The following is a 24,057-nucleotide window of genomic DNA, read 5'->3' on the forward strand; positions in this document are numbered from 1 at the left end:
ACCTATATCAACATTTGTCTTCAAAGTCTACTCCAACATCCCTAGACAACTTCATGTTGGGATCCATAGGATTATAACTTGTGTAGCTTCCAACATACTAGAATCACTTATCAAGTCCTAGGAACATTTTTTCAGAGATAGATTTAGACAAAGTGATCATGGCTCTAGAAGACATGGTTCTTAATTGACACATTCAAAACCTCTTTTGCTTTGGGATATGGACATTGCTCAGGACAAGGGTAGAATCGTAATTGACAAGGAGAGCGTTCGGATGGTGATGTTCACATCTCCTTCCCAAAGGATCAAGAATCTCTGGCAAGCTCGTCTTCTTCTCAGGTCCTAATACTGTACTTTAAAGGAGATGTCTTTCTGGTCTACCAATCCATGACCAAAACTGGCCACAAATGGTTTGATGTTGGCTGTACGTGTGATGAATGTTTTAATGATTCTTTGTAGCATCTCCATTCTTCATAGCTTTATAGAATGGATCATGGAGAATTACTAGTTTGGGGATCTGATGCAGTTGCTCGATTGTCATACTCTAATCTTTGGGTGGATGGATTGATTTAGTGCTTTTTTACTTTACAAGTTGGGTAAGAGATCTATTCATTTATAGGTTGTGAGAAGAGGTTTAGTTCTCTTTCCTTCTGCTCTAGTCTTGTATTTAGGATGTTTGATTAATGAAATATCTCTCAGTGTGTTTCTTGTTCTATTCTTCCTTATTCTATTCAATCTAGGCTAGTTGATTCTCCAACTTTTTGCTTATCCTTCTTTAGAGCAGTGGAGGCTGCTGTTGATTCAATCCTAGAGCAAACCGGAAAACTTTTTCTCCTATGGAAGGTAAGGTACAGCTTGACCGCACCCATATGGATATGGGTATATCCCTGGTTGAAATACTTTCATGAAAGATCTGGGGAGAACTCTAGGGTAACAAATAGTTCTGCTTCATTTGCTAAAAGTTGGCGAGAATCAAAGGGTGATGCCTCGATGATCTCTTCGACGCCTCTTGGCACAGCTGTTTTTCTAGTGACTTTCTTCAGGAGATTTAAAGGATACTTGGTTTTTTCATAGACATAGTATGGGTTTGTGACTTGGGGACTTTTGGTTTGAGGGACAAGATCATCCTTTGGTACATAATATACTTTATACATATAATCAAGACAATCTAAGTTAAACACAGATGAAGATCTGGGAGAAGAGTTGGGGGATGGAGATGGAGTGATCATGGCTCTAGAAGACATGGCTCCTTAATTGACACATTCAGAACCTCTTCTCACAACCTATGAATGAACAGATCTCTTGCCCAACTTGTAAAGTAAAAAAGCACTGAACCAATCAAAGCATTCCTATTCCTTATCAATCACCAGAGAATCTAGCTCTGCTCGACCAAAACACAGCCTTTCACAGTCTTTCAACAGGTCAAGGGCACCTTAGGTCTTACTCTATGATAACTTCAAAGGAAAAGGAATGCTTGGAATTAAAGGTTTAGTCTGGCTTTGTTCATCTTTGTTCTAATGTGTAGGATCCACATGGGATGTGGCAACCACAGAGCATACTGCCATGGCTCTGATACCAATTGGGCAATTAGTGTAGGATCGATAATAAGAAAGAATAGAATAAGGAAGAATAGAACACGAAACACATTGAGAAATATTTCATTAATCAAACATTCTAAATACAAGACTAGAGGGGAAGGCAAGAGAATTATTACAAGAGACTCTTAGTTCTCACTTGCTCTACCCCTCCTTGGGCTAGAGGACTCCTTATATGGAGTAAAGAGGAAATATGCTGTGGCATATTCAATTCTCCTTACAAGACCTATGACAAATATTAAAGCTACTTTTCTCAAGCTACTTTTCTAAAGTTAAAGCTGACAGTACAAGACACATGACATAAAGCTAAAGTTGACAATACAGAAGCTATCAATACAAGCTAATAAAGACACAAAAAGCCAAAGAGCTAAGTTGGTGCTATCGTGGCATCTTGTAGATTATATCTTGCTTTGTATTCCTATTCTTCCTTTGTTGGATAAAGGGCCATGACTTCCAAGTTGTCAATAGTTCCATTATTACTTGTTTGGTCCACATAATACAGTGCCAACCTATTTGTTTTGTAGGCTTTATAGAAGTGGGGGAACAAGATTTAGTAATGGGTAGTCTTGGCTACTCTATCATCTTGGTAATGCACTGGGTTGAATAGGTCTTGTGGTAGTTTCTCTGGATCAACATTATTGAAATAACACGTACTCTTTCTCATTTCAACCCAGTGGGATGTTGATAGGTGAAGATCTGCGAATGGATTTTCTTTGAAACTTCTTATCCTTTCATGTATGGGGAAGATGTTGACATATCTCTCCCCTCCTTGAGTTTGGACTTCACCCTTAAGATGGAAAGTAACCAGTAAATATGGGAACCCTATTATAAAATCAAGCCAATTAACCCACTGTTCAATTCTGAAAAACAGGAACCAACCATTTAGGTAACTATATTGTGGGGCCTTTGCCTTCTATTTTTTATGAAAGCATATGTCCTTGGCTTGTGCAGGACCATACCAATACGATATGATCTGGTTAAATACCAAAGTAGAAGGAAGGCCTCTTTAAGGAAATTAATATAGGACAAAGTGGGGACCCAAAGACCATTGAGGTAGGGACAGAGTGGGTGCAGTCAAAATACTTTAGTGGGGCATCAACCAAACCATAGTTGAAAAGAAAAATAAACTAGAGCCCTTGTATCATTTTGGTGTTTCCCTTATCAATGGTACGACAAAGAATATTGTCTTGGATCTTACTGGGGAGACTTTGGATTCATTTTTTTTAAACTGGATAAGCTTGAAGAATATGAGGATGCCGTGATGAAGAGAACTTGGAGATTGGTTGGCCTTGAAAGGAAGTCACTAAGGATGTTGTCCTTGCGGGAGGATCTTTTGCTTGAACTATATCTTCTTTGGAAAAGATGACTCGTCCATCTCTACGGCAAAAGTATGCCTAATTATATGGAACTCAAATTTCTCAATCCCTCTTTTTACCGCCAAGATCTCCTTGAACGTGGAGTGATAATGCTATTCATATTCTTTGAATGCTCTACTCTTGTATCCACAGACGTGCCTAGTCCCATCTTATTTTTCTTCAATTAAAGTTGCACCCTAGTAATTGTCACTTGCATCAGTTTGTAGGATTCTTTTTTCCTTGTTAGGAATTTGTAGAGGTGGAAATTGCATAACCATTCCTTTAGCCAAACTTATCACTTCAGTGTGTATGGATTCTTGTGGGGGCACATCTTTCTCAATAGCTGATGTAGTGGTGCTGTATAGACTGCTAGCGTTGGGACAAAGTCTACCATGTAATTGACAATACCAATAAATTGTTGCAGTTGCTTTGTCATCATCTAGATGTCTGGGAAAGTTCTGAGTTGTGTTACAATGTGTGGTTGTAATTCATACTTCCCTTGGCTTATCTTCATCCCAAGGAAATCAATTGCTTGAACCTCAATAATCATCTTCTTTTCAGAACAGTATGATTCCATAATGTGCCACAATCTCCTTAAACTGATTTAGGAGTTTAGCATAGGATACCATGTACTTCAAGAATCGGAGGATATCATCAATCTAGATCAAGGAATGATGGGGAATGGGCTAGAAGATCTTGATCATTGCCCTTTGGAAGATGGATGGGGCCACCTTAAGCCCAAATAGCATGAAAGTCCATTTGTAGTGGAAATTGGGTATGCAGAAAGCTATCTTGGGACTATCATCTAGATGGATGCCCAATTTTTAGGAGTCTGCTTTCAAGTCAAACTTTGAGAAGATTTGGGTCTCCGATAATTGTGAAAATAAGATGGCCCAATTTAGCAATGGGAACTTGTCATCAGCAAGAAAATGGTTAAGGGGTTAATAATTGATGACGAGCCTAAGTTTTCCTCGTGCTTGTTCTACACAGTTTGCCTGGATCGTAAGCCTATTGTGACTTTGTGGGCTCAATAATTCCTTCTTCTTGCAGTTGGATAAGCTCAATCTAGGCCAGTAAATAGTGCTCTAGATTCATTCCCTTATGGCTTGCTTTTGTGGGGTTGATATCTTCATTCTTCTTGAAGGGAAGACTGACAAAGAACTCTAGATTCTTCCACAATGGCTTTAAGCATTTCTTTAAAAGTTCATTGTGAGTGGCTGCACAGTTTGCCTGGATCAATTGGGCCTTAATTTCTTCCATGGACTGAGTGATATGGAAGAGATTAGGGGTCTTGGGCCATTGCAAAAGATATGACCTGAATTTTAATCCTTTTTTTGTCTACTGAACCTTGTTTAAGTGCTAGATGATGTCAAACCCAATGAGGAGATCTTTGTTTTGAAGGTTTGACCCAAAGAATGTGGCCTTGATTAAGAATTCTGAATTAAGCTTAATATAGATTGGTACACTCTTTAATTTGACCTAAAAATGTTCCCAATTTGCCACTTTGAAACTTGATTACATGGCTTCCATTTGTCTTTGGGAAGAATGCTTGAATTTAGGAAGCTTCATGTTGCTCCTGTGTCAAAGAATGCAATAACTTTGATTGGTTTTGAGTACTTATCATCTAGTATCCAGACTGGAGCAAAGGGTGACACGTAGTCTCCTTTCTTGAATTGTGCTGACAAAGACTCTTGGATAGAGCAGAGGTCATGAACTTCCTCTTCTGTTGATGCCATTGGGTAACATTCATTGTTAATGGGTTGAATATGGGAACATTCCAGATTTGGGTTGACCTGATAGCTCTCAAAATTTTTATCTTCTTCTCCCAAAGAGTCTGATAGGTCCATCTGTTCGCTTTACTAGAAAGCAAGGATGGAGTCTTCATTTTGTTTATCATCCATAGAGAAAACAGATTCGATGTTGTCATCTGAATCCCATTCTGAGACTTTATGCATCATTTGAATCAACTTAATTCCCTTTTTTCTTTGGGGAAATTTCCTTGCATAATGCCCCTTTTGATTGTAGATGTAACATCGATGATCCTTTGGATCTTTCTTGTGCTTCTTCTTTCTCAGATATTTCCAGCGTTTCTCCTTATATTTGGATTGTTTGGACTTTCTGGGAAGATAAACATCCTCTCTTTCTCCCGTCGGACAGGAGCACCGTTTTTCTCCTTTGCATTTGATGAGAAGATCCTTCCTCTTGCATTCTCTGGTTATCTTCAGGCCTTTTTTGGAATCTCCTGAACATGTCATACTTTTTGCAAAGCGCATCCAGATTCATAAGTGCACTTTGTTTGCTAACTCCCTCTGGTTATCAACAATTTTTTGTAACAATCTATTCTAGGCAAGGGCATTTTCCGAGTGCTAGTTAAGAGCTGCCTCCACTGGAGACACACGCTTAGTAGATCCATCTGGGTTGATAACAATTGGATCTCTTAACTTTCAGGAGTGTTTTGTTCAAGATCTCACATCTTCGTACTCTAATGGTGGAAAGTCACCATCATAGCTTGAAGGTCTTAGAATTTTAACCTAGGGAAGACCATCATCAATTTGTGTCTTCTTTCCTTTATATTTGACATAGTACTCAAATTTTCCTGATGGCTCTCCTAACAAGCCGTATATTGGATCTCCGTCTTCGTATTTCTTCTTGAGTTTTCACTGGGAGTTGTTCTTCTTTTTTATTCCTCTGACTTTTTCTTCATTAGACTTATACAAAGAATCATTAAGACATTTATCACACATACAGTCAATGTCAAACCATTTATGACCGGCTTTGGTCATGGGTTGGTAGACTGGAAAGCCATCTCCTTTGAAGTATAGGATCGGGACCTAAGATCCTAGAGATGCTGGATTGGTTAGGTCAATGGAAGTAGCTAGTGGTCTAATCACTACCCTCTGTTCTTTCGGGAGTTCTGATGACGCTTGATGACGTTGAAGTACAGTCCTCATATTTGGTCACATAAGTGTAAGCAGAAGTTGGGGAAGATCATAAGCTAATCGTTCCCTCATTTAATGTTGTTTGCATGGTGGCAAAACATGTTGAGAATTCCACTTGTGAGTTTGTCCCACATTGGAAAAATTGCGTGGATGATGGGTGCTTATATTCATGATTGGGCCCAAGACCCAATAGGCTTAAGCTTTTGGGTCAAGTTGGTGCTCATCCATGTGTATCAAGCACACCTATGGACTCCTCCGGTACTAAAAAGTGGTATCAGAGCCGACGGTTCGTAACTCTAGGTGAGCAATAGGCCTGGAAGGTGGATTTGAATAGGGGTCAAAACGTGGGAGGTAGGATTGGTTCGGAGGCCCATGTGGAATACAATCCAAGACACATAAGGTGCGGTGGTAAGGCCTACTTGAGCAAATTGTTGGAGAATTAGTCTCATGAGGGAGAAGATGGTTTTCGTTCAAGGGGGAGCAATTGGAACTCATAAGAGAGGGGAAAATTGTTGAAAATTCCACTTGTGAGTTTGTCCCACATTGGAAAAAGTGAGTGGATGATTGGTGCTTATATACATGGTTGGACCCAAGACCCAATAGGCTTAAGCTTTTGGGTCAAGGTGGTGCTCACCCATGCGTATTAAGCACACCTTTGGACTCCTCCGGTGCTAACAATACAAGCATGCTCGTACTTACAAAACTTTGAACCGAGGAGCGCAATCCTGGAACAAACAGGAAGACATTTCCTCTCAACTATTTCTTGCACTATACAATCTCAATACCAAGAAAGTAATCAGAGTACCATAGTCCTTGGTTTTAATTTTTTCTTGAAGCTGTTACTTGACATTTGCAATCCCACTCTATTCACTGCTAGTAATATCATCAACATAAACTGCTAGAAGTACCACACTCGTTAGATTTGTCTACTTTTTGTACACGAAGACTGAATTATCATAGTCACTAGATAGAACCCATTGTAGCTACTAACATATTAAATTTGTCAAACCAAGCTCAAGGAGACTTCTACAGGCCATGAATGGCCTTATGCCTTACCATCCTCCTCTTGAGTAACAATATGCTAAAGGTTGTTCTATGTATACCTCTTCCTGAAAATCTCCATACAAGAAGGCATTCTTCATGTCTAACTAGTATAAAGTCCATCAAGAAGAAATTTGATGGTGTAGACCCAACAACATCTTACCAACTGCTCACTTGAAGGAAGATCCACCAAGTACCATGCCCTCGAGTGGTCAAGGCATCCATTTGTACATCCATTGCATGCTTCCACCCAAACATAACAAGCACTTCGACATGAGAGGGAGGGATAGAAACAAAGGAAATAGACATGCCAAAATAATGAATAGGATTGGGAAGGTGAAGAACTAAAACATAAATGAGCAATAGGATAAGAAACTAAGGATTGCTAAGTACATGTTTGGTACCTTTTCGGTGAGCTATTGGCGAATCCAAGTTATGTAGGTTGGGTCTCTAGAATTAGAAGCCTAACAATGAAAGGCGAAAAAGGTGGTTGTATGGTGGTATGATGTCTCTGCCTACTTTTCATCATTTATAAACCCAAAATTGTTTCTTTGGGTTATTAATTAACGGATTCAGAGAAGGGGCAGATGTTTTCTCCCAAGGGATAGAGGGAGGAACAAAAGGATCATTGCACAAAGGGGAACTAAAGTCGTTGATGAACCCAAAACACATTCATCCAAGGAGGCTCAACATTAGGGAAATGAGGTGTTCCCTAAAAAAAGATAACATCTGCACTGACATATTTCCTGCAAATGAGGGTATCAAAACATCTATATCCTTTCTAAGTTCTAGAGTAACCAAAAAAAGCACATTTAACAACTCAAGGAGAGAACTTCTTTTGACTAGTACATGGAACATTAACAAAACATGTGCACCCGAAGACATGATACACAATGGAGAACATGAATGTTTTTAGCTACATGAAAGAAAAGTGAATTTGCCCCAGTAGGACACTAGAGTGCATCTTGTTTAGTATAAACATGTTCTAAAAAGGGCATTAGCCCAAAAGATTTAAGAAACATGCATAGGAAAGAGTACAGACCATGCCATGTCAAATAAATTTTTATTTTTCCGTTCAACTACTGCATTGCACATGATGTTTTATGAATAATCCATTTGGCTAACCAAAAGACTGAAACTCACTTTGAACAAAGTCAAGTGCATTATCTGATGAAAATTTTGAATAGTAATTACAAACATAGTTTTTATTTCTTGGTATAAGTGAGTAATACAATTAAGATATTCATACCTATCTTTTGACACATAGATCCAGATCATACGTGGAAATCATCTACAAAGGACACAAAGTATTGATAACCAATAAAATTATTGACTTTATACGGACCCCAAATCTCTAAACAAATAAGAGAAAACAATGACTAACGGTTACATTGCCCTCCTAATTGACACATAGAACTCTTGAAATGAGAAATAGGCTTGAACATAGGTAAAATTTGTTGCAATTTTTGAAGGGATGGGCGACCCAAACAAGCATTCCATTGATCTACAAGCACTATAAGTAGAAATTGAAGACATTGTATGGAAAAAAGTGGATCTGTTGGTTGCTGCCATCATTGATATAGTAAAGGTCATCCTTCTCAAGCCCTCCAACAATCCCCTTGTTCTAGAGATGCTAAATAACACAATGAGAAGGAAAGGTCACAAAACTGTTATGAGGTTTAGATAATTGACTAGATGATGACAGGTTCAAGGGAAATTTGGGCACATATAACCCATAGGCAAGAGGAATAGAAGGAAACTAAAGAATAGTTCCACAACTAGAAGTCAATGTAACCGAGCCATCAACAAGAGTAACCTCATAGTGTAAAATAGTCGGTTTCAAGGAATAAAATAAATTAGGGCTACTATCATATGAGAGGAGGCACCAAAATCACCCCTTAGAATTGAAGTAGTTGAGAAATGTGTTCTTTATCTCTAACTGCATATTTGGAGAAGTTCATTCTAGAGCAAATGGGCTTATTTGTTACTCCCGGTTGAAAGAACAAACTTCTTTCTCTCCTTTAAATGAACACATCTGGTTAGGAGAAGAAAATGCTCTTATCATTAAATTTATTATCAATAAAGTAAGATAGGGCGAGAGAGGAACAGACTCAACCAAGACTTGAAGACAGAGAATATGGTTGGTTGTTTGCGACTCTATAAGAGTTGCTGATGCACTAGTAAGGAGTTCAATAACTGAGGTTGAAGAGATGAAAAGGCAAGGAGCCCAGTTGTTCCTGAATAGGTCACATAAATGTAGAAGACTGACTTTGGAGTTGTTGAACCATGCTAACATGATTTTTATACACTTTTACTGAGTTATACTCCTCTCGGGACATGGTAGAGAATGTATTCAACTCCCTAGTGAAGTGGCTAGGTGCATTGAAGTGTCAACCTCAGAATCACCCCCGGTAAGGCCCAAGTAAGTTTCCCATGGAGATCCCAATAGTGATCAATAATATGATGTCCTCGCCACAACGTGTGCAAATGCAAGGAATTGTCCAATGAACTCCTTGTCCTCACACGCTACCTCTACCATGACCACTATTCATACCTCATCCTCGTCCTTCGAGACTTTCCCTACCACAATTAGAGGCAATGCTAATCATGTTAGCTTATCACAGGAAGAAACTTAGAAAAAAGACCGAGGGCCATCTTTGGTGATCCATTGAAGTCTAGCATATGCTTCATTCATGGATGCTGTGGATTCATTGGCTAAAATTTGATTGCAGATAGGTTGAAGATCAGGACTTAACCCAGATAAAATCTTGGTTGCCAAGAAATCTACCCATTGGTTATATTTGAAACCATCTCATATAGGTCAAAAACACAAGCTTGATTTTTATCTTATGAGAATGTTTCATAAAGATCATCTATACAGCCTTGATTTCCCTTTGAAACATCATATTTGCAACAAGTTGTGGTTTCATGCCATTCCACAACCACACAAGCAATGTCATTCTCTTTCATCCAATCTTCATAACCCTTGGGGTCTGGAGACAGAGAATGCAGCAGATACTTGGACTTCGCTTTAGCGCTAATATATGCACGCACTGCTGGTGACCACAACAGGTAATTGGAGGATCCCGCCAATTTGATGGATGTGATCTGTATGTTAAACAATTAGCTGAAGTCTCTTTTTAGAGGCCATCAAAACCACCTCCAATACACTGCATTCAGTGCAAACCAGTCTTAAGGAATGAACAACCAAGTTACAGTGCACAATGAGGCAGCACACACTAGCACAGATCAGCACTTCAGAACTTCAGAGATCCAAAACATACAGCTCTTTAGAACATGAAAGTTTCAGAACTTCAGGAGGTAGCTGTTACAAAAGATCTGAAGTTACAACATCATAGGAGGAATTACTTGGCAACAACCCCACAAGAAAGCATCATGGGCACTAAATAAACAACCTAGCAGCAGCTACAACCATTTTGGTTGACAGCAACAAGGAGCCTAGTACCGAACACCAATTGAAACAAACCAGAAACTGATACAAGATTTCAAGCAATCAATCACAAACACACGCAGCATAAAAACATTATCATCATCTGACAACCAGCCTGTGGAACAGTGGAACAGCAACAGCAGCATAACTGACTTCACATCAGCGAACCACCAAGAACACACACTGCACAGCCTAACCAAGAGGAAGAGTGTCCCTAGATGACTCTCAATTCATCCAGAAAATCAGATTTGAGAACTGATTAGCATAAGATAAGGGAAAAAAATGAAAAGGAGAGTATCAAAATCGACTCAGATAACGCAGATTTAGAGGAGATCAGTACTATGATGCCATGTTGTACAGTTAGAGATTGAGAAGAGTGGAAGAGAAGAGGAGAAGAATAAAAGAGGAGAAAAAATTAGGCAGCAGTTCCTGGAGCATATGTACAGCTCCAAGTCTGTCCTCTTATATATTGATGATTAAAAAAACCATGAAATAAAAAGAATGCTCCCTCCCACTCAAACCACTTAATTACTAAAGTAGCATGTTTGCTTCTAACAAACCATGACAGTGGCTCAGAAGCCCCTCATTCTATGTTTAAAATATTTTGTAGATTTATCTTCATTTTTAAGCTTTCAGTAAATTATGCAGCAAGTTTCTGAAATTTCACTCAATTGCACTTAACTCCTTGATGTCTTAATCTTGATGATTAGATCATTGAAGTTTCAAGTTCAGTTTTTATGACATCCTTAAAGAGTAATGGGCCAAGCTTGAATGTGAAAGTTCGAGGATTAGAGTGACATTATGGATCTGCTTTGTAATTTACCTTAACGTTTCTATAATAATTTAACCCTAATTCCTGCTACACTGCTTCTAATTGAAATATCCTACATCAGGGACACCTTAGAGAGGTACACAGATCAATTAGATGTGTGGGATCGTGTTATGCTGTGGTTTTTGGCTTTTCGCATCCCATATATAGTGTGATACAAAGTGTTACTGTTTTGGCCCAACTTTGGTGAGTTATTGTTCACTTTTGTCAATTGGGCCTCACGGCTAAGGTGTAAAAGATAAAACAAGAATGCTGGAAACTCTCTTTTTCATGCAGCGAGAGAGATGTATATTTATATTAGTAATTGTACAATTGTTGAGGATCTGTTTACAGCTGTCTAATGTCTATAGAATCGGATTTACAGGAAACTATAAACAAGGAAATGTATTAATGAGATATGCATGGAAAGCAAATAACTTCGTAGCCATTGGGGACTCCTAGAATCAAGGTGCGGTTACGCTTGATTTGCCATGATCTGCTGCAATATTTAATTCTGTAATATGCCCCATCAAGTTCAGCGGGGATGAATTCACGTTGAGCTTGTCTCGTAGGAAGGCAAATCTTGCTAACATGATTGGTTTAGTGAGACCATCAGCGAGCTGGTCTTTACTTGAGATGAAGCGAATTTCTTGAGTTTTTTGTTGAACTTTTTCCTGGACAAAATTGTAGTCTATCTCCACGTGTTTAGTTCGTGCATGGAATACCGGATTTGCCGTGAGATATGTGGCACCAATGTTGTCACACCATAGGATTGGATGTTGGGCTAAAACAATACCAATTTCATGCATCAAGGATTGTACCCAAAGTGACTCAGCTATGGCATGTGCAACCGCACGGTACTCTGCTTCAGTGCTTGAACGTGACACCATTGGTTGTTTCTTAGAGCTCCATGAGACTAAGTTGTCACCAAAATAAATGCAGAAACCCGAGGTGGACTTTCGATCATCTTGGCAACCTACCCAGTTAGCATCGGAGTAGATAGATAGCTGTGTCAACTTGCTTGGCCAAATAAGGAGACCAAAATTGATTAAAAACTTTAGATACCGAAGGATCCTTTTGCCTACTGTCTAGTGTTCTTCGGTGGGTTTGTGAATGAATTAGCAGACTTTATTAACTGCAAATGAGATATCTAGCCAAGTTAGTGACAGATATTTTACGCCCCCACTACACTTCGGTAATTTAAAGGATCCAAATAAGTGGCACGTAAGAACAATGATAATTTCTGAGAAGAGGACATTGGAGAAGAAATAGGTTTGGCATCCATAATTTTTGTTCGTTGGAGAAGATTGTAGATGTACTAGCTTTGCAAAAGGAGAAGATCTTCGGCTAGTTTATGTGCTTCCACGCCCAAAAATATTTTAGGTGCCCGAGGTATTTTACGGCAAATTCTTGACTCTGATTAGTGGTCAGTTGTGAGATGGCCAGTGAACTCAACCCAGTGATCAGAATATCGTCAACATATACAAGGAGAAACAATGAATTTGGCCCCTGTCTGCAAGTAAAAAGAGAAGTATCGGAGCATGAGTTCACAAAGCTGAGAGAGAGTAGATGCTTTTGTAGTCGATGGTATCAGGCTCGTGGAGCCTGTTTCAGTCCATAGCCTTGTGTAGTCGACAAATATGATTTGGGAAGCTGGGATGCACATAGCCAAGAGGTTGTTGCATATAAACCTCTTCAGTCAAGTTGCCGTGAAGGAAGGAATTTTTTGTATCAATTTGAAGGATCGGCCACTGGTTTGAAACAGCATAGCTTAACATGATCCGAATGGTGGTGGGCTTTACCACGGGGCTGAACATGTCATCGAAGCCAATTCCTTGTTGTTGGTGATACCCTTTGGCAACGAGTCTCACCTTTCTCCGTTCAAGAGAGCCATCGAACTTGCGCTACGTGGAGCCGAGGACATTGAGACCAGGTTTGGCAAGAACTATTGACCACGTTCCATTCCTCATTAGCGCAGTGAATTCTTCATCCATGGCTGCACGCCTTTCACTGTGCTTGGAGGCTTCTGTATAACAGGTCGGAGATTCTGGAACCTTATCTGTAACAAGAAAAGCTTGTGGCAGTGGATACTGAACGGTTCCATCTGTATGCTTCTTTGGTTTCATGATATTGTTCTGAGATCGTGTTACCATTCGATGAGGATGGTGCTCAGGGAGTTCTTCAGCAGCAGTTGGTTGTTGAGGTGGTTGTGTCGTGAGAGCAGAGTCGTTGGGTGGAAAAGATGAATTTATTTCGGGTGGTGATATGTTTGAAGAAGGAGAAGGAGGTAACGAGGAAAAGGAAGATATTGGGTGATTATTTTGAAACGGCGTCGTTGGGGTTAATGAGTTTGTGGCCTGTGACAAGTCATTTTGTGGTGACAACGGTAGAGGTGGGCTTTAATTTATGTCGTTTCTTAAGAGAGTAAACGGGAGAGTTGTATGTGGGCTTGATTGGGGCTGGTTAGGTTTGCATCTGGGCTTGCAAAAGGGAAAGACCCTTCATCGAAAATTATATGCCGAGAAACAAATACCTTGCTAGTGGCAGTATCAAGGCACTTGAATCCTCGGTGTGAGTTGCTATAGCCAATGAAGACGCGGCGTTTTGATCTGAAGTCAAGTTTGTGGCGATTCAATGGGGCGAAGAAAAGGGAAACAAGCACACCCAAATATTTTTAGAGATGAAAAATCAGGAGCATGTTTGTAAAGTTTTTCAAATGGTGAAATGCCAAGAGGGGTGGTGGGAAGGCGATTAATGAGATATGTGGCCATGAGAAAAGCGTTATCCCAATAGGTGTGAGGAACACGACTATGAGATGAGAGTGCGAGGCCTGTTTCAATGATGTGATAGTGTTACCGTTCAACGGACCCATTTTTTTGGGACATATGGGGGAATGTGATTCGGTGTTGAATGCCAATATTTGCAAAATAGGTGTGAAGAGAGCGATACTCCCCACCCCAATCAGTTTGTACAGATTTTTTCTTACAATTAAATTGGCGTTCAACAAGTTTTTGAAACGAGCAAAAAATTTGCATGACATTAGATTTGCTTGGGATTGGAAATAACCATGTAAATTTACTAAAATGATCAACAAACGAAACATAATATTTATTTCCATTGGTTGACATGATAGGAGATGGACCCCAAACATCTGAGAAAATTAATTCAAGAGGATGATTAGAAATTAATTGAGAACTAGAAAAAGGAAGGCGGTGGCTTTTTCCTTGTTGACAAGCCTTACAAACACCCGAAATTTTATCAGACAAAATAGGTAGAGAGAACTTGGAAACAAGATGGCTGACAGTTTGATAGGAAGGATGACCCATCCAACAATGCCAGACATCAAAAGGCGCTCGTTGAGATAGGTATTTTTAATGATGGTTTGTTGGTGTCACGGAGGTTGGAAAAATGTAGAGGCCGTCTTTAGGTTTGCTGCGCAGAAGAACTCTCCCCGTTGCCTCGTCCTTCACCAAAAAGTAAGAAAGAGTGAAATTCAAGATAAACATTATTATCACTCGTAAACTGGCTCATAAAAATCAAGTTCTTCTTAATTTGAGGTACATGCAGCAACTCATTTAAAATAAAAGAATTTGTTGGGGTCGAAAGGGTTATGGAACCAATATTTTTTATAGGTAAACCTGCCCGGTCTCCGACATGAATCTGGTCATTGCCAAGATAAGGTTCTGATTGCACAGACAAGTTGCTGAAGTCGTTGGTGAGACGGTTTGTTGAACCAATATCCGGATACCAGTTGGTATCATGTTGTGGTGAGGGAGATGCAACATAAGCCGCCATATTAGGAGGAGTGCCTTGGTAGGCATGATCGAACTTGTAATAACATTGGATGGCTGTGTGGCCGTTTTGACCACAAACTTGACATTGTGGTATCGGGTTGGAGGAGTACTTTTGAGGTAGACCACCTCTTCCTCTATTTCCATGTCCCCTTCCTCTGTTGTTGGAGTTGGAACCATAGGACTGGTTCTGAGAAGAGCGTTGCTATTGAGGATGTTTTCCACCACACGACCTAGAGTCATTCCTTGTGGCCACATTCACCGAGCCAATAGATGTGTCAACGCCAGTTTGTTGCTGCTCAAGGCATAACTCAAACGCAAGAAGATGGTTAAACATATCTTCCGAAGTCATTTTTTCAATTTGAGTGGAAATTGCTGTGACAATAGCATCATAAGAAGTATCGAGACCACCAAGAAGGTAATCTATAAATTCATGGTTTCGAAGAGGCTGTCCGATGGCAGCCAAGTTGTTTGAAAATGATTTCATTTTTTGAAAGTAATTGAAAATTGACAAGTTACCTTTCTTGGTGGAGGCAAAAAATTGTCGAGTTTGTATGGCGCGAGCAGAATAGTGAGGGGTGAACATTCTCTCGAGGGTGACACAAACTTCTCTTGAAGTTGTGAGGCCGACCATTTGTGCCAGGATATTCTCGAATAAGAAGGAAACTAGGACACTTAGAACAACCTAATCTTGATTATACCAGGTAATGTATTTGGGATTTGGTATTTCAGTGGGAGCGGTTTGGGAGGTTGCTGCTTCAGGATTAGGAATGATGGGGCCAGGACTAGAGATGGTTCCATCAATGAACCCAAACAGGCGCTGACCACATAGATAGTGGATGATCTATGTTTTCCAGAGAAGGTAATTGTCCTTGGTGAGCTTAACTGTGACGAGATTATGGATGTTTATGGGAGTAACCGAGTTGGAAGGAGATGAGGCCATATTGGTGGATCAGAAAAACAAAGGTTATGATAGACTCTGATACCATAGAGATAAAGCAAGAATGCTGGAAACTCTCTTGTCCATGCCGCGAGATGATGTATATTTATATTAGTAACTGTACAATTGTTGAGGATCTGTTTACAACTGTCTAATGTCTATAGAATCGGATTTACAGGAAACTATAAACAAGGAAATATATTAATGAGATATACATGGAAAGCAAATAACTTTGTAGCCATTGGGGACTCCTAGAATCAAGATGCGGTTACACTTGATTTGTCATGATCTGCTGCAGTATTTAATTCCATAGTAAGGTGCCTCCCAAGGTTAAATCTTAAACCATCATTATATGGCCATGATCTCCTAAGTACACACCCAATGTGGGATTGTGAAAAGCTCCTCTTCGAATCTCTGACACCTTCATCAGAGTGGCCGCACCTCTGTGTGGCATCTACGCCGCTATATAGGGTCCACCCACATATCAATCCCTTAAGGTGGTTCTAATACCAGATGTAACAGTCTAGGCCCAACTTTGGTGTGGTATTGTCTGCTTTAGCCTATAGAGCCTCATGGCTTTGTCCCCTAAAAGTGCTTCCCAAGGTCGAAGACTAAATCATCTTTAGATGGCCAAGATTTTCCTAGTACATGCTTAATGTGGGATCATGACACGAAGATAATCTTAGCCTTTTAAGCCTTGTAAAATTGATTCAAACTTTTTACATTGGTAAAATTGATCATATGTATTTCTTTTTTCTTTTTTTTTCTTTTTTTTTCTTTTTTTTTTCTTTTTTTTTTTTGATTTACAATTTCTCTCAGTTTTCAGTGTATTTTTCACAAAAAAATTTAAATCTAACCTATGATCAGCACATGCATGTATACGACTCCTTGTTGGCAGTCATTTAACAGATAAGCAAGCGTAATGAGCTTATATTCTATGACTCAGTTTTGTGCTACACTGTTAGTTGTTCCTGAGTAACATGTGTAATGGGAAACCTAAAACTTCTACGAGTAAAATCTTGTTAATATTTGTCCCCATTTATTTGTAATTTTGTATTGCATATCTTTGCATGCATACATGCTTTGTGCTTTAGTTTTGTGGACATTGAGAAAATTATTAAATAAAATGTTCTGGAACCAAAAAATGTACAAACAATGCCTGAATTAAGCAAAAGATGGTCAACTGATTGGGATCATGATTAGCAGCATAGACATGCTTTTTCATGCAATGAAAATGGCTTCAAAAAGGTTGCTTCCATATTAATTGTTTGTCAGAGTTCACTCAGTATAAAAGATTACCATGCATGCCTTTACAATAACAAGGCACCTAACCTTTGTTTGGTTCATTGGAAGGTCCATGAGGCAATAGTCTTCCCCAACTATTGTTGTTCCGGGCACCCCACTTGTGCCAAACACCAATACTACAACTATTGCTATTGAATATATAAGAAATTAAAGCAATGCAGAAACTAATAATAAAACAGTAAAAAGAACAAGACAAGAAATTTACGAGGTTCGGTATAGAATTACCTACGTCCTCGGGCGCCGATGATCAATCCACTACTTCTTGACAAAGTACAACTTTGAGGTGTGTTTTACAAATGAAGAGTTGAGCTCTTTATATAACTTCAACCTCAAGTCCAAAAAACACTTCTCTCTAATGTGGGACAAATAATATAAAAAATTCAAAACAACATTTTATACTAATGTGGAACTATTCTACCAATGTGGGACAAAAAACAACAAATGTCCACCTTGACGATAAATTCAATAAATTTTTCAATCACCATCATTTTCTGGAGTTCCACATCATCGGCGCGTTCCAAAAATATTCAGACTTGCAGGATATTGATCAAGTCCAAACAATGTTTGAACTTGATTGTTGTCACAATCTTTGTCAACATATCTGCAGGATTTTCAGTTGTAGCAATCTTTTGAAGAAATATCTTGCCTCCATCAATAATATCCCGCATAAAATGAAACCGAACGTCGATGTGCTTCGTTCATGCATGGTAGATTTGGTTCTTTGCCAAATGAATAGCACTCTGGCTATCACAGAACACAACAATGTGCTTCTGAACAACTCCCAAATTTTCAAGTAAACCCTACAACCAAATAGCTTCCTTAACAGCCTCTGAAGCTATCATGTACTCTGCTTCTGTTGTAGACAAGGCAATGGTAGACTGTAAGGTAGACCTCCAACTCACTAGATCATTAGCAAATGTAAAAACATATCCAGTAGTTGATCGACGTTTATCCAATTTACCTGCAAAATCCGAATCCACATATCCAACAACACATTGATCAATAGTATTATTTTTCTCAAATACTATACCAATATCAATTGTATTCATAATATATCTCAAAATCCATTTCACAACTTGCCAATGTCCTTTACCCGGATCATGCATATACCTGCTCACCATACTAACAGCTTGTAAAATATCAGGTCTAGTACAAACCATTGCATACATCAGACTACCAATAGCACTTGCATAAGGAACCTGTGACATATACTTGCGTTCCTCATCTGATTTAGGAGATAAAGCCGCACTAAGTTTGAAATGAGGAGCAAGAGGAGTGCTTACTGGTTTTGACTGCTCAGACATGCCAAAACTCTGTACTATCTTCTTCAAATACTATTTCTGAGATAAACTAACTCTTCCTCTCATTCTGTCTCTGCGAATCTCCATGCCAAGTATCTTCTTTGCTTCACCAAGATCTTTCATCTCAAACTCTTGATTTAACTGACTTTTCAACTTGTTGATTTCTTCCCTATTCTTTGAAGCTATCAACATATCATCAACATACAAAAGTAAATATATAGAAGATCCATTTTGTAGTCTGCGAAAATAAACACAATGATCATGTTTATTTTTGATGTACTTCTGACCATGGTTTTAAATAAAGGCCGCGACCGTTACGTAACGCCGTTACGTAAAGGTTTTTTGGGTTACCGATACCGTTACACACCGCGAAATCGGTGGGAAGAAAAATCACGGCCATAGCGGCCGTTACGGACCGCGACCGTTACGTAAAGGCCGCTACGGCCGCTACGTAACCGCTATAGGACTGTTACACCAAAAAAATATTTTATTTTTTACTTTTTCTTCTCACTTTTTCTCTCTCTTTCATATATCATTCTCAATATACCAAGTGGCAAGAGGGGGAAAAAATTATAATGAGGATGACAATGATACAAAATTTACTTTTTCTTTAAATACTCACAATAGATGCATTAATTAACAATTTCAAAATACTAACTTGTTAGGAATTTTTTTTTAATAATATTAGTAATGTGATATTTATGTTCTTTATTTTTCAACTTCAACCCTTTTTCTTTTCTAGCTATTTTATATTTATATTATTCGTATGTCTTATGTGTCTAATAGATTAATGGAGTGCATAATGTATTTTATTTTATTAATTCATTTAGCACACATAAGAATTTATCACAGATAAGAACAATGAGAAGTATAAATACGCACACACACGTAATTTTCTATCAATGATGGTTTAAAACAAATGTAAACTTGTTGCCCTTACCAAATAACTTAGTTACTCGAACTAAAGGGTCCAAAATACACTAAAACCCTCTCTAAGAATGGCCAAAAGCTTAAAACATGCAAGTACGCTAATATGCACAAGGTTGTGCGTGCTTCAAAAAAATTCACGGCTGTTACACCCGCTTCCCGTTATGTAACATCCGCTACTCCTGCTTCCCGTTACACCTGTTACCGTTACGTTACGCTACCCGCTACCGCGATTTAAAACCATGCTTCTGACCCATCATAAACTGATGAAATCGTTTGTACCACTGTCTTGGAAACTGTTTTAAACCATGCAACGATTTACCCAGTTTACTTACCCAATTTTCTTTTCTAGCAACCTGAAATCCATCTGGCTGAGCCATATAGATTTCCTCTTCCAAATCACCATGTAAAAATGCAGTTTTTACATCGAGTTGAACTAGTTCAAGATCAAATTGTGCTACCAAAGCCAACAAAATTCGAATGGAAGAATGCTTAACAATTGGATAAAATACCTCATTATAATCAATGCCTTCCTTCTGTGCGTAGCCCTTAGCTACCAATCTAGCTTTGAAGCGAACATTATTGCATCTGGAAATCCTTCTTTCTTTACACTCATTTGCAACCAATTGCTTTCTTACCCTTGGGCAGTTGGGCTAACTCCCAAGTCTGATTCTGATGAAAAGACTGCATTTCTTCATCTATTGCTCTTTTCCACTTGTCTGATTCAAAGTTCCTCATTACTTCTTTGAAAGTGTAAGGAACATTATCATCCACAACTGAAAGTGCATAGGCCACCATATCAGTATACCGAGCAGGTTTTCGAATTTCTCATGTTGGGCTTTGAGAAACAATTGATTCTTGTTGCTGTGAAGATTCTTGAATTGAAATCTCCTCTTCTTGTACACTATTCCCCACCGTAACTGGAGAGTTACGTTGTGTAGTCTCATTTCTCACTGGGTTTCCCAAAATTGCCTCAACCTCCACCTGTTGTTGAGTACCACTAGTCTTCTCTTTAACTCGTGACTCCTTGCGTATTGTTTTCTTCATCTTCGCAAGTTCATCAAAAGTCACATCCCTACTTAAAATCATTTTTTTTGTCTCTAGACACCTAAGACGGTATCCTTCGACTCCTGCACTTATCCCCAAGAATATTGCTTTCTTGGCTCTTAGATCCAACTTAGATTCTTTGACATGATAATAAGTCATAGTACCAAATACATGTAAAGAACCATAATCACTAGCAGGCTTTCCAGACCATACCTCATCGGGTGTTTTTTCTCCTATTGCAGATGATGGTAGACGATTGATGAGATGACACGCATATCTAACAGCCTCAGCCCAAAACCTTTTGTCTAACCCAGCATTAGACAACATACATCGAACTTTCTCCAGCAATGTCCGATTCATGCGCTCTGCCACCCCATTCTGTTGTGGTGTATCTCGAACTGTGAAGTGTCGAGCAATACCTCTATCTTGACATACCTTCATAAACGAATCACTCTTGTATTCACCACCATTATCTGATCTGAGCTGTTTAACCTTTCTGTCAGTTTGAGTTTCAACTAATTTTTTCCACTTAAGGAAAATATCACACACTTCATTTTTATGCTTCATAGAATACACCCAAACTCTTCTGGAAAAATCATCAATAAAAGTGACAAAATAATGCATACCACCCAACGAAGCCATTTTTGTGGGCCCCTATACATCTGTATGGATGTAGTCTAAAATACCTTCAGCCTAATGGATTGCTGTGCCAAATTTCACTCTAGTTTGTTTTCCCAAAATGCAATGCTCACAAAATTCAAGTTTGCACACTTTTGCACCCTTTAACAAACCTCGCTTTGCTAATTGTTGCAAAGATTTTTCTCCTGCATGTTCTAATCGCATATGTCATAACCTGGTTGTATCTGAACCTGCATCTTTCTCAGAAACAACTGTTGCTGAGCCAATAACTGTACTACCTTGTAAATAATACAAGTTATTTTTCCTTATTCCTTTCATCACCACCAACGCACCTGATTTAATCTTTAAGGTTCCATCTTTCAAAGTGATAGTGAACCCTTTAGATTCTATGGCACCCAATGAAATCAGATTTTTCTTTAGGCTTGGAACATGCCTAACATCAGTCAAGGTCTTAATAGTTCCATCTTGACATTTCAATTATATTGATCTTATTCCAGTTGTTTTACAAGTATTATCATTTCCCATAAAAACAACCCCACCATCTAATTCTTCAAAATTAGAAAACCATTCCCTATTGGGACACATGTGATAGGAACAACCAGAATCCAAAATCCACTCACCAAAATAATCTGACGAAGATGTTCCAACAAGAGAAAAATCTGACTCACTTCCATCATCGTTGGCTATATTGGCATTAGAATGTGCTTTGCCCTTATTATTCTGCTGTAATTTAGAGTAATCTTTCTTCCAATGCCCTCTCTCACGACAAAAGGCGCATTCATCTTTAGCAGGTCTCCCATGAGATTTACTCCTCCCATGAGATTTACTCTTCCTTCCAGACATACAACTCTGAGAACGTCCCCTTATTGTTAATGCTTCTGTTGTTTCCTTATGAACCCTCTGATCCTTCTTTCTGCATTCAGTACTAATCAATGCAGTACAAACAGCATCATAAGTAACTTTATCTCTCCTATACAATAAAGTGGTGGTCAAATGTTTATACTCATCGGGTAGAGAATTCAATAACAATATGACTTTATCCTCATCTTTCACCTTTTCATCCAAATTTAACAAATCAGCCAAAATTTTATTGAAAGCATTTATGTGGTCATTAATTGAAATACTTGGTTGATACTGGAAGCGAAACAATTTCTTTTTCAAATAGAGCCGATTTTCCAGACTCTTGGTCATAAATGTATCTTCCAATGTCTTCCACAATTTCTTTGCAGATGTCTCCCTCATAACACAATATTTCTTATTTTTGGCGAGACACAGACAAATCGTACCACATGCCTGACGATTGATCATTGCCCAATCTCTGTCACCCATATCTACTGGTTTATCATCCAAAGCAATATCTAGTTCTTGCTGATACAAGATGTCCATCGCCTCACATTGCCACATACCAAAATTATTGGTACCATCAAATTTCTCCGCCTCAAACCGAGCATCAGCTATCGTCTTCGATGATGATGTCGAAGCCGAAGGGGTTGGAGTTCGTGTGGACAGAGTTTCTTCTACTGCTGCACTAGTTTCTACCATCTTCTATATATTCAATAGTAACCAACAAAGTAAAAGGCCTAGGATGAATAGTACGTACCAATTGTGTCTACTCTGTTTTATCCTATGAAATTCCACTTTGACCAGGCTGACCTCCAGGGAGCGACTGAGCCGCAATGGTCTCTAAGCACTCATTTAGATAAGGTCTTTCTTAGGCATCAAACATGGAATCAAAGATCCTAACAGAGGAACACCTTCGTATCAACACTATTCAACCTAGCTCTGATACCAATTGTTGTGTCGGGCACCCCACTTGTGCCAAACACTAATACTACAACTATTGCTATTGAATATATAAGAAATTAAAGTAATGCAGAAACTAATAATAAAACAGTAAAAAGAACAAGACAAGAAATTTACGAGGTTCGGTATAAAATTACCTACATTCTCGGGCGTCGATGATTAATCTACTACTTCTTGACAAAGTACAACTTTGAGGTGTGTTTTACAAATGAAAAGTTGAGCTCTTTATATAGCTTCAACCTTAAGTTCAAAAAAAACTTCTCTCCAATGTGGGACAAATAATATAAAAAATTCAAAACAACCTTTTATATTAATGTGGAACTATTCTACCAATGTGGGACAAAAAACAACAACTACCATTTCCTAGGGCCACAAAACCGTACTTCCTTGAACTACCAGAATTTCTGAAGTTGATAATGTTCAAATGTTCTTACTTTAGGATGAGGAAATGTTACTACCTTGGGATCACTTGATCACCCAAGAGACCGCATCTTATCGATGTAATGGTGCAGCTACATAATGAAAGAAAGAAAAAAATAAAAATAAAAGAGGATCATGCAATGCCGTAACATGAAATGATTTCCTTTAATGAGATTATCTTATTTTGCAGGGGGCCTTCTAATTGGCAGGACTTTAGCAGTGCTTGTAACTATGACATTAGCAACATCTATGGCAGCAACAGAGGGCCCTATACTAATGGCTGGTCATCAGATCTGCTTACAAGTTTGGTTGGCAGTGTCTTTGCTTATGGACGCCTTGGCACTGGCTGGTCAGGTAAACCACATTTCAGTGCATCTATGTTTTGAACTGTTCCATATTTGGAATAATTATGCATATCAAAATATTTTTGCATGACAAAGGCATGGACTTCATTGATGTTCTGGAAAGTAGTTTGAGACATGGGTGCGCGGTTCTTTTGATTGGACTTGTGACTATTGGCTCTGTAGTTGGTCTGTGTCAGCTGCCAAAGATTTGGGAATAAAATTTTTATGTGCTTCACTGAGATTATCAGATGGCTTTTAAACCACGCTGCAACTATTAAATGAATTGACCTTATAGTTTGGTGACTTTGCTTTACTCCGTCAACTCAACTCTTGGATCTAGAAGCTTATGCTACT

At 38.8% G+C, this 24,057-nt stretch overlaps 1 protein-coding gene across 4 annotated transcripts in view; it reads left to right on the forward strand.

Moving 5' to 3' along the window:
• The window catches only part of LOC131168161 (protein DETOXIFICATION 44, chloroplastic), a 62,526-nt gene that overhangs the window by 15,197 nt on the left and 23,272 nt on the right, over positions 1-24,057 (forward strand). For all 4 annotated transcript variants that reach the window (XM_058127420.1, XM_058127421.1, XM_058127422.1 and 1 more), the window contains exon 8: positions 23,550-23,713. In XM_058127420.1, coding sequence (XP_057983403.1) covers positions 23,550-23,713 — 164 coding nt within the window. The remainder of the gene's footprint in view (positions 1-23,549; positions 23,714-24,057) is intronic.

Source organism: Malania oleifera, chromosome 11 (genome assembly GCF_029873635.1).
Source record: "Malania oleifera isolate guangnan ecotype guangnan chromosome 11, ASM2987363v1, whole genome shotgun sequence".
NCBI lineage: Eukaryota > Viridiplantae > Streptophyta > Magnoliopsida > Santalales > Ximeniaceae > Malania > Malania oleifera.